The sequence below is a fragment of the Chinchilla lanigera genome, unplaced genomic scaffold, assembly GCF_000276665.1.
Source record: "Chinchilla lanigera isolate Chin_1 unplaced genomic scaffold, ChiLan1.0 scaffold00029, whole genome shotgun sequence".
Lineage (NCBI taxonomy): Eukaryota > Metazoa > Chordata > Mammalia > Rodentia > Chinchillidae > Chinchilla > Chinchilla lanigera.
Window position 1 is genome coordinate 2245701 of NW_004955430.1, and position 12110 is coordinate 2257810.

General features: G+C 55.1%; 1 protein-coding gene and 1 long non-coding RNA gene across 2 annotated transcripts in view; one reads left to right on the forward strand and one right to left on the reverse strand.

Moving 5' to 3' along the window:
- The first annotated feature begins 5843 nt into the window (after positions 1–5843).
- Sh3bp5 (SH3-domain binding protein 5 (BTK-associated)) overlaps positions 5844–12110 on the forward strand; it is a 14623-nt gene continuing 8356 nt past the window's right edge. Inside the window, exon 1 of the mRNA XM_005387310.2 lies at positions 5844–6042. Within this exon, the coding sequence (XP_005387367.1) occupies positions 6019–6042 (24 nt within the window). The 5' untranslated portion in view covers positions 5844–6018. The remainder of the gene's footprint in view (positions 6043–12110) is intronic.
- LOC106148848 overlaps positions 6049–12110 on the reverse strand; it is a 9652-nt gene continuing 3590 nt past the window's right edge. The window contains exons 2-3 of the long non-coding RNA XR_001234560.1: positions 8310–8352; positions 6049–6585 (exon numbers count right to left, since the gene is read on the reverse strand). This is a non-coding gene — a long non-coding RNA (uncharacterized LOC106148848). The remainder of the gene's footprint in view (positions 6586–8309; positions 8353–12110) is intronic.

Consider the following 12110-nt stretch of genomic DNA (forward strand, 5'->3'; position numbering starts at 1 on the left):
CGAGCACTGGGATCACAGGCCCTGCACCACCACCCTGGCTTCTTCCTCCCAATTCCATTAAAATGTTTGTAGCCAAAATATCCTTGGGGATGAAATAATGGTGTCAGGATGGTGCTTCCTGTCTCTGAAGAACTTTGATAAGGGAGGGGAGGGGGAGGAAGGGGGAGGAGCCGCTGTTCTCGTAGGAATGGAGAGCTTAGCCAGTCTGTCAACTGCCCATCCCTAGGATTTCCCAGAAAATAGGCGGAAATCGCAGCTTAATAAAAGTGACAACAAATACCTTATCTCTTCCACTTGGCTGCTAATCCTGTATCTCTGCCTCAGTGAGGCCCGCAGGGGATAAGGACCGTGCTTTCAAAGGTCTGTGATCTCCCTCAGGTAGGTCAGGAAGGAATCTGAGAGTGCCCTTCACAAGCTTCTGAACTGGAGGAGGCTTCTTCCCAACCGTGTGTACAACTTCCCTTCCAAAGAGGCAGGGGCAGAGTTGAGTCACAAAAAAATAAATCTGTAGGACACCCCTGGCCTTGTCCTGGCCCTGTGACAGCCAGTCCATCCCGCCTGGAGCTCTGAGGGTAAGGAGGAGCCCGGCTCCCTTTCACCAGACTACTGCTCCCCCCGTAGTGCTCGCCCCGTTGCTGAGTGGGGTTGTTACCAAGGCCCTGGGGTTGTCCGGACACCTTCTAGGAGACGCTTTCTAGGTTCTTGTTGTCCTGAACGAAGAATTGGTCAAGTACAGAAAGAAGTGAGGCTTTATTTATTGATGGAAGGAAAAGCACACTGCAGGGTGAGGGTCGGCCCCTGGAAGAGGGAGCTCTCAGGGGCCACAGTTAATGCCGCCATCTTGTGTACCTCCCACTCCTCAGGCTGAGGGCAGACCAAGGCTGTCCTAGCAGAAACCTGCTTGAGCTCGTGCGGGAAGCATTGAGGGTAGCACTCCGGGTTTCAAGTGTGAAAGCATTTAGTAGGTAATGAAAGCCTGTGCTGAGTGGGGCTGTGATAAGAAGTGTGAGTGCCCTGTATTTTACGTGGCCCCTGGTCTCCCGGCAGTGGAGTCCAAGTTGTCCCATAAAGTGCTGGGGCACAGAGAAGGCTCACCTCAGTGAGGCAGTGACCCTCTCGGGGTCAGCTTCCCTGGCCTTCCCGGCTGGCCCCTGGCTGGCTGAGCTTGGCTGTTAGAGCGGTGGGTCCACCCCTCACACTCCTCCTCCTCGCCTTTCGTGGCGTCTCTTCCCCCTCTCCTCCCTGCCCATCCTGATCTGCACAGCAGTGGCCAGTGTGGCCTTGAAGTAAGGCCAAGCTCAGCTGGACAAATACTGTTCTGTCAGGGCTTTGGCGCCCCAGCATGCAGTACTTGATGGGAATTCAGAGTGAAGCCCCTGGGTCAGGATTTGAATCTCAACTTCATCCTTGATAGCACTAGAATCTTGAGCAACTTATTTAACCATATGAGTCTTGCGCCTTCTTGTAAAGCAGGGATGAGAATTAACTACCCATGTAGGCCTATTTTAAGTCTCTTTATTGGTTTTTATGAGCCAGAGTCTTGCTATATATTTCAAGCTGGCCCTGAATCCACTAAGCCCAGGCTGCCCCTTGAACTCCTGGCAATCCTCCTGCCTCAGCCTCCCCAGCGCTGGGATTACAGGCATGTACCACCACACCCAGCTATATATTTTGAGATCTAAATGAAGCACTATATTCATAATACCTTAAATACATCACCTGACACAGAATTAATGTTCAGATGGTGACTGCTGTGATTATTTTCTTTTTCCTAACTGGCGATATCCAGACTTTAGAGTAGTCAGATACTGGATCAGCCTGGGCTCCCGGGCGCCCTGCTGGAGCACAGCTGTGGGCAGCCTTGCCCTTTCCCGCATCCGGAGCTGAGCAGTTGATGTGGGAGACCTGAGTGGGAGGCAGCAGTGTCAGGCAGAGCTTGCGTTTCCATCTCACCTTTGGCCTCTGGGCCGCTCTAGCTGTGTCTCGTTGACAGGGACATTGCCAGTTGTCCAGGGACAGTGTCGGTGCCGGCTGGCAGACGCTGCAGGGCACAGCAGAACTGACGGCCTCTGGCCAGGGGGCCAGGGCTCGGGCAGATCACAGAGTGGCTGTGTGACATTAACAAGTTGCCTCCCTAACCAGGACCCTCCTAGGAAAACTGAGGGGCTTGAACCGGGCAGTCTGTTAGCTTCCTTCCAGCTGGAACCTTTGCTGTACACGGTGCAACGTCCAGCACTGGAGAGAGTTTAGGGGCTAGAGTGAGTGCGGGGTCAGAGAGGCCAGACTTCCCCGCCTAGAGCGTCAGCAGTAGGGGCCCTCTGCCCCGCCCTGTGGATGGCACTTGGGGACACACACTCATTTCTCACTCCTCTCTCCCTTTGCTTTTCTCCCTCCCTCTCTCCCTCCCTCCCTCTTTTCTTTTTTCTTTCTTTCATTGCATCAGGAATTGAAGCCAGCGCCTTCACACCAAGGTATCTCCCCAGCCCATTCTTGTATTTTTATCTTGACACAGTCTCACTAAGTTGCCCAGCTGGGCTCAAACTTCGATCCTCCTGCCTCGGCCTCCCAGAGGGCCGCGATCACAGGGATGCTGGGCCAACTCAGGCATTTCTGAGTGCTGCCTGGTCCCACTTGACTGGACCCGGCTGTAATGAAGGGCGCTCCCCACATTCTTTCAGGGGCTGTCTTTAGAACTTCTCTCCATGGAGCTACTTCCACGGAAGCTCCTCGTGTCCATGCACCATGGAGATATTTAAATTCTTCCTGTGTTGTACCCCAGCTCAGATCACGTCCCACTGACATTTCCTCTCTCGGAGAGCTGTACGCAAGCTCACCCCTTCACGGGCTCCCTGGGGCTCTTGGGGAGGGAACCAGTGTGTGCCGTGTGCACCCCATGGAGCCTGGGGCCCAGAGCTCTTACTCCAAGTTCCGGGGCCTGGGTCCTTTGTTAAGGTTTGCAAGTTAGGGTTAGTGGATTTCCAGGCGTCACCTTCCATACAGCGGCAAGCACCGGGCAGCCAGCGTGCTCTGGGGTTCTGAGGTTTGCTTGCTTCTGCCTTTGAGGCCCTGTGTGTGTGATGGCCTGAGAAGCCAGGTGGAGTTAAAGCCCCTTGGTGAGGCAGATGTGGAAACTCTCGGGTGTATCTGTGACCGAGACTGATGCCCGCCACCCTCCTCCTGGGAGGAGCGCCCTGTAAGGGACCGCTCCAGCTTACACTGTCCCTGCCTCACTCTCCCCAGGCATTTCACACCTGCCTCTCCTGTCAGAGTGGTCGGCTTCCGCTTCGCGCTGGAGTTCAGAGTGTCTCGGAGCCCCTCCCTTGCAGAGCAGGGCCTCCAGCAGAAGCTTACCAAGTGCTGACAGGACTCTGCCCTGCTAGCTCCCTCCTGTCATGGGCTTTAGGCAACTCCTTCCTCATGGGTATAGTTTTAGAGTTTTAGAAAACGTCTGCTTTTTTTTTTTTTTGGTCTTTTTGAGATAGGGTCTTGCTGTGTAGTTTAGTCTGGCCTTGAGCTCACTTTGTAGCCCCAGCTGTCCTGGAACTAGCAACGATCCTCCTGCCTCAGCTTCCCAAGTGCTGGGATTACAGGCACGCCCCACCACACCCCACGAGTTTTAGAAAATGTGATCTCCAACATGCGCCTCAGAACTTCCCAAGTCAGTCCCATTACCCTGTTCTGAAGCTGCTTCTGCGTGTTTGGGTCTCAGAGCAGCGACCCACTTGTTGGTGCAGAGTCTGTCCTCGTGTCCTTGTGTACACAGGCTGCTGAGAGCAAATCCCCTGGATCGTGGGGCTCGGGCCGTGACGCTGTTTCTCACAGCTCTGGCGTCTGCTGGCACTGTGTGTGGTGCGGGCTGTCCTGGGGCTGGCAGATGGCTGCCTTTGCTCCTGCGCGTGTCACCTGGCTTCTTTGGCACCAGTGAGCGGAGGAGGGAGAGACCTCTCTTCCTCTGATGAGGGCATCACTGAGAACCTCACCAGACGCTGCTCACCTCCCAGATGTCTTGCCCCCAAGTGCAGGACGCTGGGCTTTGCCGTGTAGCTCTTTCTTGGGTGACACAAACATGTGGTCTGTGATAGGAGCCTCTTGGGAGCCTCTCCCCACGACTGGTTCTGCTCGTCAGCTGCAGCTTAGTAACGGTGCCCGTGGCTGAACCCTGACATTTAAGGCTCTGTGCCCAGGGGAGGCGGGGAGGAAGGCCAGTGGGTGTGGGACATACGCCCAGTGCTGACCCGAGAGATCAGAGGACTGAGTGGGGGACGACGGAGGTGCGCGCCCGGGTTCTCTCCGTCACGTGGAGACCCGCCCCTCCGTCAGTTGGACCTTGGCATGTGATATGACCAGGCAAGCGTGCTGCTGTGCCATAGCACAGGACAGAGGAATCCTGGGAAATGTCACACACGGGCCGGGAGTTGGGCAGAGAGCATGCTGGGAAAGGCCACTGAAAGCAGGCCTCGTCCCCCTCTCTGTAGAGTGTCCTCAGCCTGTGGGTTTATGAAAACTTCCTCTAAGTCATGTGAGGCTCTCTCTGGGGAAGGGCAGGGTCCCCTGTGGTTCCTCTTTCCTTCTTGAGTCCCAGGGGCTGTCCCCTGCAGGCCCCACGGGGCTTGGGGTCTGGCTGCGGGGCAGGAGGGGGTGGAATCCTCAGATGGGTCTGCACTCGTGTGCGGTGGTGAAGTCAAGGTGAGCCTGCACAGCGGGGGGGTTCCCTTCGTGTCTCACTGCTGATGTCTGATGCACTCACACAGTTGCAGGTCATTTGGCCCACGCCCGAGAGGGGCCTGCTGTCAGAAGTAAAAGGAAACAGATGACATCCATGCTAATCTTTTATTTAGCCTAGTATATACCATGTTAGTTCATTGTGCTGGGATTACATGCATGTGCCACCACGCCTGGCCAACATAAAAATTACTAACGAATACTACTATAAACACTTGCCCGTAATCCCATTACTGTGGGAGGCCTAAACAGGAAAGTTGCAGGTTTAAGCCCAGCCTAGGCAACTTAGCAAAGCTCTGTTCTAAGACACATAAAAAGGACTGGGGATTTAGCTCACTGCAGAGGACCTGGGTTCAGTGTCCCATATGAAAAAAGGAAGGAGGGAAGGAAGGAAAGAAACCTAATGAAATAGTTAGCATCCTTTTTTGTACTGAGTCCTTAAAATTAGGGGCGTTTTGCACAGTTTGGATTAATCCCACTTCAGATGCTCAAGAGCCACGCGTGGCTGGAGGCAGCTCCCGAGTAGCCAGCTCGTTTATGTCCACTCTCCCCGATGCCCCTTCAAAGTCGGAGCTGTGCTGTCACGGTCAGGCACCGCGTGGGAGGGACCATGCCGGGCCGGCGTTCTCACCGCCGGGATCTGGTCGGGCTCTGCTCCTGGCTGCTGTGGGGTCCTGGGAAGCACATGCGCTCTCAGCCACGGCGCCCCACCTAGAGGAGAGGATGACGCTCTCGGGCCATGACTGCCAGGCCCTGTGTGGTTCTGACAGGCCACGAATTGCACCTTGGCTGTGGGCAGGGGATGCTGGGGACTGCTGTGTCCCCACCATGGTCTCATCGGAGAGCCAGGGCTTCTGAGAAAGGCGGCTTCTGAAGCTGGCTGTACCTGTGGCCATCTCGGGGTGTGGCTGAGGGCTGAGGAATTTATCTACACTGTCGGGCCCTGGACTGTGAAAATCTTCCACGCACCAGCACGGTGCTGCCCCCGCTCGAGCTCCTGCTGCCCCGCCTGCAGGAGAGGACGTGAGGCCGGCAGCCTGTCTCCACGGTGGAGCGGCACACACACTGTGTCCCCGGCCTCGGGGTGCGCATCTTTCGGAGGTGTGACGGGCGGGGAGTCGTTGCCTGGGTCTCACAGGGTTCTTTGTCGCGCAGGCTCAGCTGGAAGCTCAGAAGGCCACGCAGGACTTCCAGAGGGCCACCGAGGTGCTCCGCGCCGCCAAGGAGACCATCTCCCTGGCCGAGCAAAGGCTGCTGGAGGACGACAAGCGGCAGTTCGACTCGGCCTGGCAGGAGATGCTGAACCACGCCACACAGAGGGTAGGACGCGACGCCGTGCGCACCCCGGGGCGTCGGGTCTGTGTGCCTGTGTGTGCAGTGGCCCCCAAGCACGGGGGACAAACTACAGCGCCGCTTTCGAAAAGTCAGGGTCGTCTGCGTGTGGTCTCTTGGCTGGGCCGGCACTGAGCGTATTCAGGTCCCAGTCACCCAGTGACCGGGGAGCTGTTCCGTCCCGGTACCGCTTGAGGCCTTGACAGTGGACTTGGGCTTCCCAGAGGCACAGGGCTGCTCTCCAGGGTCTGTCTGACTCTCAGTCTCAGCCGTGCTGGATCTGTGCCTGGGGTCGTGTGCTGGTGGGGAGTAGGGGCCGTGGTGGGATGTTAAAGCAGAATCAAGTGGGCGCTCAGGCCTGGCCTTCCAGGGCGAGGCTGGGATTCAAGGAGGCAGCGTGGAGTGGCTTCGGACGGTCTTCACCGAGAACTTGACTTCCTGAGTTCCGTGCTGCTACTTCTCTTGGCCAGCGTCCAGGACCTCGCTCGTCACATCGCTCAGAATCACAAGTGATAACTGCCCTCGTTTGGCCTGTTAGTAACAAAAAATAACAAAATACCATAAACGGAGTGGCTTATGCACAACAGAAATTTTTTTGTCTTTTTGAGAAAGGGTCTCGCTATGCAGTTCAGGCTGGCCTTGAGCTCACTTTGTAGCCCAGGCTGGCCTCAAACTCCCAGTGATCCTCCTGCCTCAGCCTCCCAGAATGCTGGGATTACAGGCGTGCGCCACTATACCCGGCACAACAGAAATTTATTTCTCACAGTTCTAGGGCTGGGGAGTTGAAGATTGAGGCCCTAGCAGGTGTGTGGTGCCTTGAGGGCCTGTGTTCTGGTTTAGAGAGGGCGGACTTTCTGTGTCCTCACACGGAGGGGTGAATAAACTCTCTGACTGCTGACATGAGGACACTAAAGCCATCCTCAGAACCTAATCTCTTCCCCAAGGCCCACCTCTTGTTCTGTTTTGGTTTTTGTTGGGTTTTTTTGGAGACAGTCTTGTTATATAGCCCAGGCTGGCCTCGAATTCATGATGATCCTTCTGCTTCAGCCTCCTGAGTGCTGGGGTTGCAGATGTGGATCGCCACACCCGGTTCCTGAGGCCCACCTCTTAATACCATCCCCCAGGATTGTACTTCAGCGTAGGGATGGGGGGGTGCAAACGTTCGGCCCCGCACAAGCAGGGACGGGTGCTTGGTCATCAGCAGGACTCGGTCATCCTTGCCCAGCACTACTAGGTTTGCTTCGGGTCACGCAGATGTTCCTGGACACCGTTCCCCTCTTCCGGGCATGCTCCCCGGCTTCTCCCAGGATGCCCCGCGCGTGCTCTTGGCATTTCTTGGCACTGGTCTGGGTCCATCGCTCCCTCTCAGGAGCAAGGCTGGCTGGAGGGAGATACGGAGCAGCAAGAGCTGACACTTCGGGCTTGGGACGGCTTGAAGCTCCTGTAGGGCCAGAGTAGAAAAGTCTGGACTTGACCCAGTGGCCTCTCCCTTTTATTTTTCTTCAGTTCATCAGCGCATGTTCACAGTTCACAGTAAGCACATTTCTCATGAGCTGATCCACGTACACATCTAGATTCTTTTTTTCATCCTCTTCCCCTCCTCTCTCCATCTCTGTTGATTTGTTTTTGAGGGTTTTTTCTTTTCTTTTGAGACAGGGTCTCAGTATACAGTTCAGGCTGACCTTGACCTCATTATGTAGCCCAGGCAGCACCAACTCCTTGCAGTCCTCCTGCCTCAGCCTCCCCAGTGCTGGGATTATAGGTGTGCACCAACACACCCAGCTTCCCTCCATCTCTTGGTTCCCTTTCCTTTTGTGAAAATTCTGTGTCGACGTCCGTCGTCCCCCCACACCCCCCCCCCGTATTATTTATCTTTTATCTCGTTCTTTATTTATATTTTGGATTTTTTCTTGGCCTTTCCCTTTTCAATGTCACCTGCCACGGCAGCTCAAGTCCTGGGGGGATCTGATAATTAGGGACAGCCTTGAGCATCTTTAAATAGAGAGCCTGACACACAATGACACGAAGAGTCAAAACTGCCTTTAGACTACATGTCCCAGAAGCCTGGGGCTCTGGCCTGGCCGGGCTTTGTGTGGCCTTGAGCCTCCTGCCCCCTAGTGGACACAATGAGCTAGACGCTGACTGGGAACAGTTCGGCTGGGTCAGCTCATGAAAAAGCAGATTAGAAATCTTCGAAATATGTAAGTCAAACACTGAAAGATGTTTTAAAAAAAAACCCTGCAGGTTTGCCTTACCTTTTGTGTGCCTGCCACCTCAGCTGAAGAGCCATATCACCTCCTGAAAAGTAATTTAAAAAATCACTGAATCTCTTTCGTTAAAAACAAGGGGCACGGGATGTAGCTCAGCGGCACAAGCTCCTGCCTGGTAAGCCCAAGGTCCTAAGTTCGATTCCCAGTACCAAAAAAAAAAAAGGCATTAAAACAATGAAACACGTCTTTTTTTTTTTTTCTGCTTTTAAAAATTTTTATTAGGACCTGTTTGCAATTTAGAATGATGACATTCATTGTCAGGAGTTGGCCTTCTGCTTTTCTTAAGTCTTTTTAGGCTAGCGCTAATAAACTCAAGAGACAAAGCCAGTGGCAAACCTTTCCCCACCTCCTGGGCCCACAGAGCGTGTCCTTTGAATGACCGTGCAAAACCCAGTTCTTCCCCAAGGCCAGATGCTTGTGTTTGGCTTTGAAATAGCACTGGGTGACGTGGACCTCTGCCGGTGCTCCCCAGACGGGGCTCACTTCACCAGTCTCCCGCGCCAGCCCCCGGGCCTGCAGGCTGTGCTTGCTGAAAGCTGCTTGGTGAAGCACTGCGGGGAAGTAGCTCCTGCCTGGTGCACTTCCGGGACCTCCGAGAAGCCCGTTTCTCCATGGGAAGGGAGCTTTACATCACCCCTTCCACTCTCCACGAGTTCCTCCCAGACGTTGTCCACGTGTCCCTTCCTGTTTCCTTAGACTTCCTGCAGTGCGTCAGGGGTCTCATCTGAACCCTGCCTAAAGCCAGCACACTAGGAGGTGTCACAGCCCCATGTCCTCTAGGCTGCGTGGACTGCCACAAACAGGAGCAGTTCCCTGCTGGGTACAGCTGTTCCCACAGTTGTAGCTTCCCTGGGGCGCAGAGTTTGGGTCCCTGATGCTCCCGGGGGACCCCTCCAGCATTTTGGCCTTAATGAGACGGTGATGGCTTCTTGTCTTCTGAAATAGACGAGCTGGCAGCCCGGGAGGGAGGCGGTGTCTTTGGTGGTGTCTCTGGAAAGAGACCATATGGAGGGGGAGGGGACGTGGCTTGGACGGGGTCGGCGGTCACTGCGGAGGACCCGGCAGCAGGCGCTGCTGGAGAGGAAAGGACAGGACAAGGCCAGCTCCCCACACCAGGCCTGGCGGGAGTAAGGCTAGGATGGCAGGACGCTGCCCTGACACAGGGGCTCCATGCCATTCTCCCCTTTTCAGTCCCCTGACGAGGGACGCAGTAAGAATCAGAGCAATGGGACAGCGCTGAGCGAGGCAGCCTCCCCGTCCGGGTGGAGGACCTGAGCTGTGCTCTGAGGTGCTGGGAAGAGACAGGAGGTCAGAGAGGCCCTGGGAGGCTGAGGAGCTGTGCTGTGTGGAGCCGGCACAGAAGCTGTGCCCTGCTGGGCGGGCACACTCATTCAGTGCCCATCAGCGCCCAGGGTGGAAAGGCTTGGTATCTTCTCTGGGCCGCCACTAGGGGCAGGGTTGAGCAGAGACCCCCACGATCCGTGGGCCTTATGGCCCTAGTTGCTCCAGAACTCGTGACAGTAGGGGCGGGGCAGCCCATCACTCTTGGTGACACCTCTTTGGCCTGCTGGTCCAGGAGGGGCCAAGGGTGGAGGCCTGGAGCTGTCACAGCATCCTCAGCTCTGGCAGCTGGCAGCCCGTGCCCTTTTCCAGGGCTCACTGCCGTGCCCGCTCTGACGTGGGTGCCGTGGCTGTCCTGACGCACCTGCCCAGCAGAGTTCAGCCACTTGGTTCTACAGGACCCCAGCCTTCCTTCTCATTGGGCGTCAGTGGGTAGTCAGTTCTTGGGCGCTAGGAGCTAGCTGTGGGGAGGAGTGTCTCACAAGTTTTGGGAACCCCGGGAACGCCTGGCTTCTTCGTCTGTAGGCCGGGGAAACACCTGTACGCTGGCAGAGAGCAGGTGAATCTTCCCTGAGACCGGCCCAGCTTGCGGAGAAAGCTGCAACCATCTGGAGGGAGGTGGACAATTGCTTCCTTCAGCTAGGGTCGCCTGGAGCATCCCGGCATATGGGAAGCAGGCAGGAGGCCGAATGTGGTGCTGTCCTCCCTGGTGTGTCCTGCGTGGCATCCATGGAGATGGCAAGGACCTGCAGGGACCCGTAGCTTGGTACATGGAAGAAAAAAGCCTGTGTCAGAAGTGCTTCCCCTTCCTGTCCATTACCCGAGACCTCTCACCAGTGCCGCTTCTGCTGTCACAGTCATCCCCACCACCGGGACCCCTCACTGCCTTGAATGAGAGTCATTGCAGCTGGGAGTGTCCCTACCCACTAGGCTGCCGCCTAGGGTTTTGCGTCCAGTAGGGCCTGCACAGGGCCTTGCACCCAGTAGGTGCTTCATCGGGGTGTGACTCTGCATTGAACGTGATGGTGGTACAATGGAAGAGCACCTTCCAGAGTGGGAGCAGAGTTCTCGGGGTCCAGACCAAATACTCGGCTTCAAGGAGAGCAGGTGCCCCTGGGGAGACCTGCGCTGGAGCTTCATGGGCCTTGGGGCTGAGGTGGGAATGCCCGTCGGGTCGCTCAGGCCAGCCCACACCACAAGGGCTTCCTGTGGCTCCAGCCCCTGTCCCTCTGTGGTCCCCTTCCCTTATCACCCCCCAGGCCCGCCCCTTGTAGGCATACAGCTCACGCAGATTCCGGGCTGCAGGTGGAGGGTGTCTCTTTGGAGGTTGTGTTTATGTGGACAGGCCGGCATCCAGACAGGGGATAGTGGGCGTGGCTTGGCAAGGGAAGGGGAGGTAGTGACGTGCATGCCGCCACCTCCTGAGTCTGCCCTGGCCGTACTGCCAAATGCTTGGAGCTGTGTGTTGAATTTTAGAACACCTTTGCTTCTGCTTGCAGCCTGGGGGCCGTGGTAGAACGAGGGCCTGTGTGCTGCTGGTGAGAACCTGCTTCTTGAAGGGGACTCTACAGTTCAGTAGCCGTGCATTACAGCTTTTATAACTCGGTCTGTTTGAAATGCACTCAGGTGCTCTGAAGGTGCGCCCTGCCTTGGATCCTTCTGTCATGGCACAAATCACACCCGGTGTGTTGTTTTGATAAGCTTGGGGTTTTGAGTTATCTTAAAGGTTACACCAGTAAATCCTTTCAGACGGGACCGCAGAGTTACTGTGTTTCCCCCAAGTGTCAAGCGTGAGATATTTTTAGTGCATTTTGTTTCCTTGTGAAATAGTGATGTTAGGTTCTTTGAGATCGCTGGTCCTGCTGGAGAAGCCATCCTGGGAAGCACGTCATCTCATGCACGCAGAGCTCATGTCCCTATTTTCCTTCTCTATTTTTCTGTTTTATTTGTTTTGTTTTGTTTTTTTCCGGTACCAGGAATCAAACTCCCAACCTTGAGCTTGCCAGGCAGGCGCTGTGCCCCTGAGCTAAACCCCCAACCCCCTATTTTTCTGTTTTAAAAATTACCTCAAGCTTCTGTTAAAAAATAGGGTTTTAATAAGGTAAAAGCATAGTTGTAATATAAATATAAAATGTTCTCATAGCAAAGATTTTATTTAACTGATTAAGATGTTAAAACAGTTCTTGAGCATTTTTAATTCAAAAGAGAATTTTTAGAAATTCATAGAGCCAGGTGTGGTGGCGCATGCCTGTAATCACAGCACTCAGGAAGCTGAGGCAGGAGGATCGTTGCGAGTTCGAGACCAGCCTGGGCTCCAAAGTGAGCTCAAGGCCAGCCTGAAGTGTATAGTGAGACCCTATCTCAAAAAGACTTTAAAAAAAAATCCTAGAAAATCAGTAATGTGGAAGTGTATATACAAACATTCAAAATTGGTCATTTTTCACA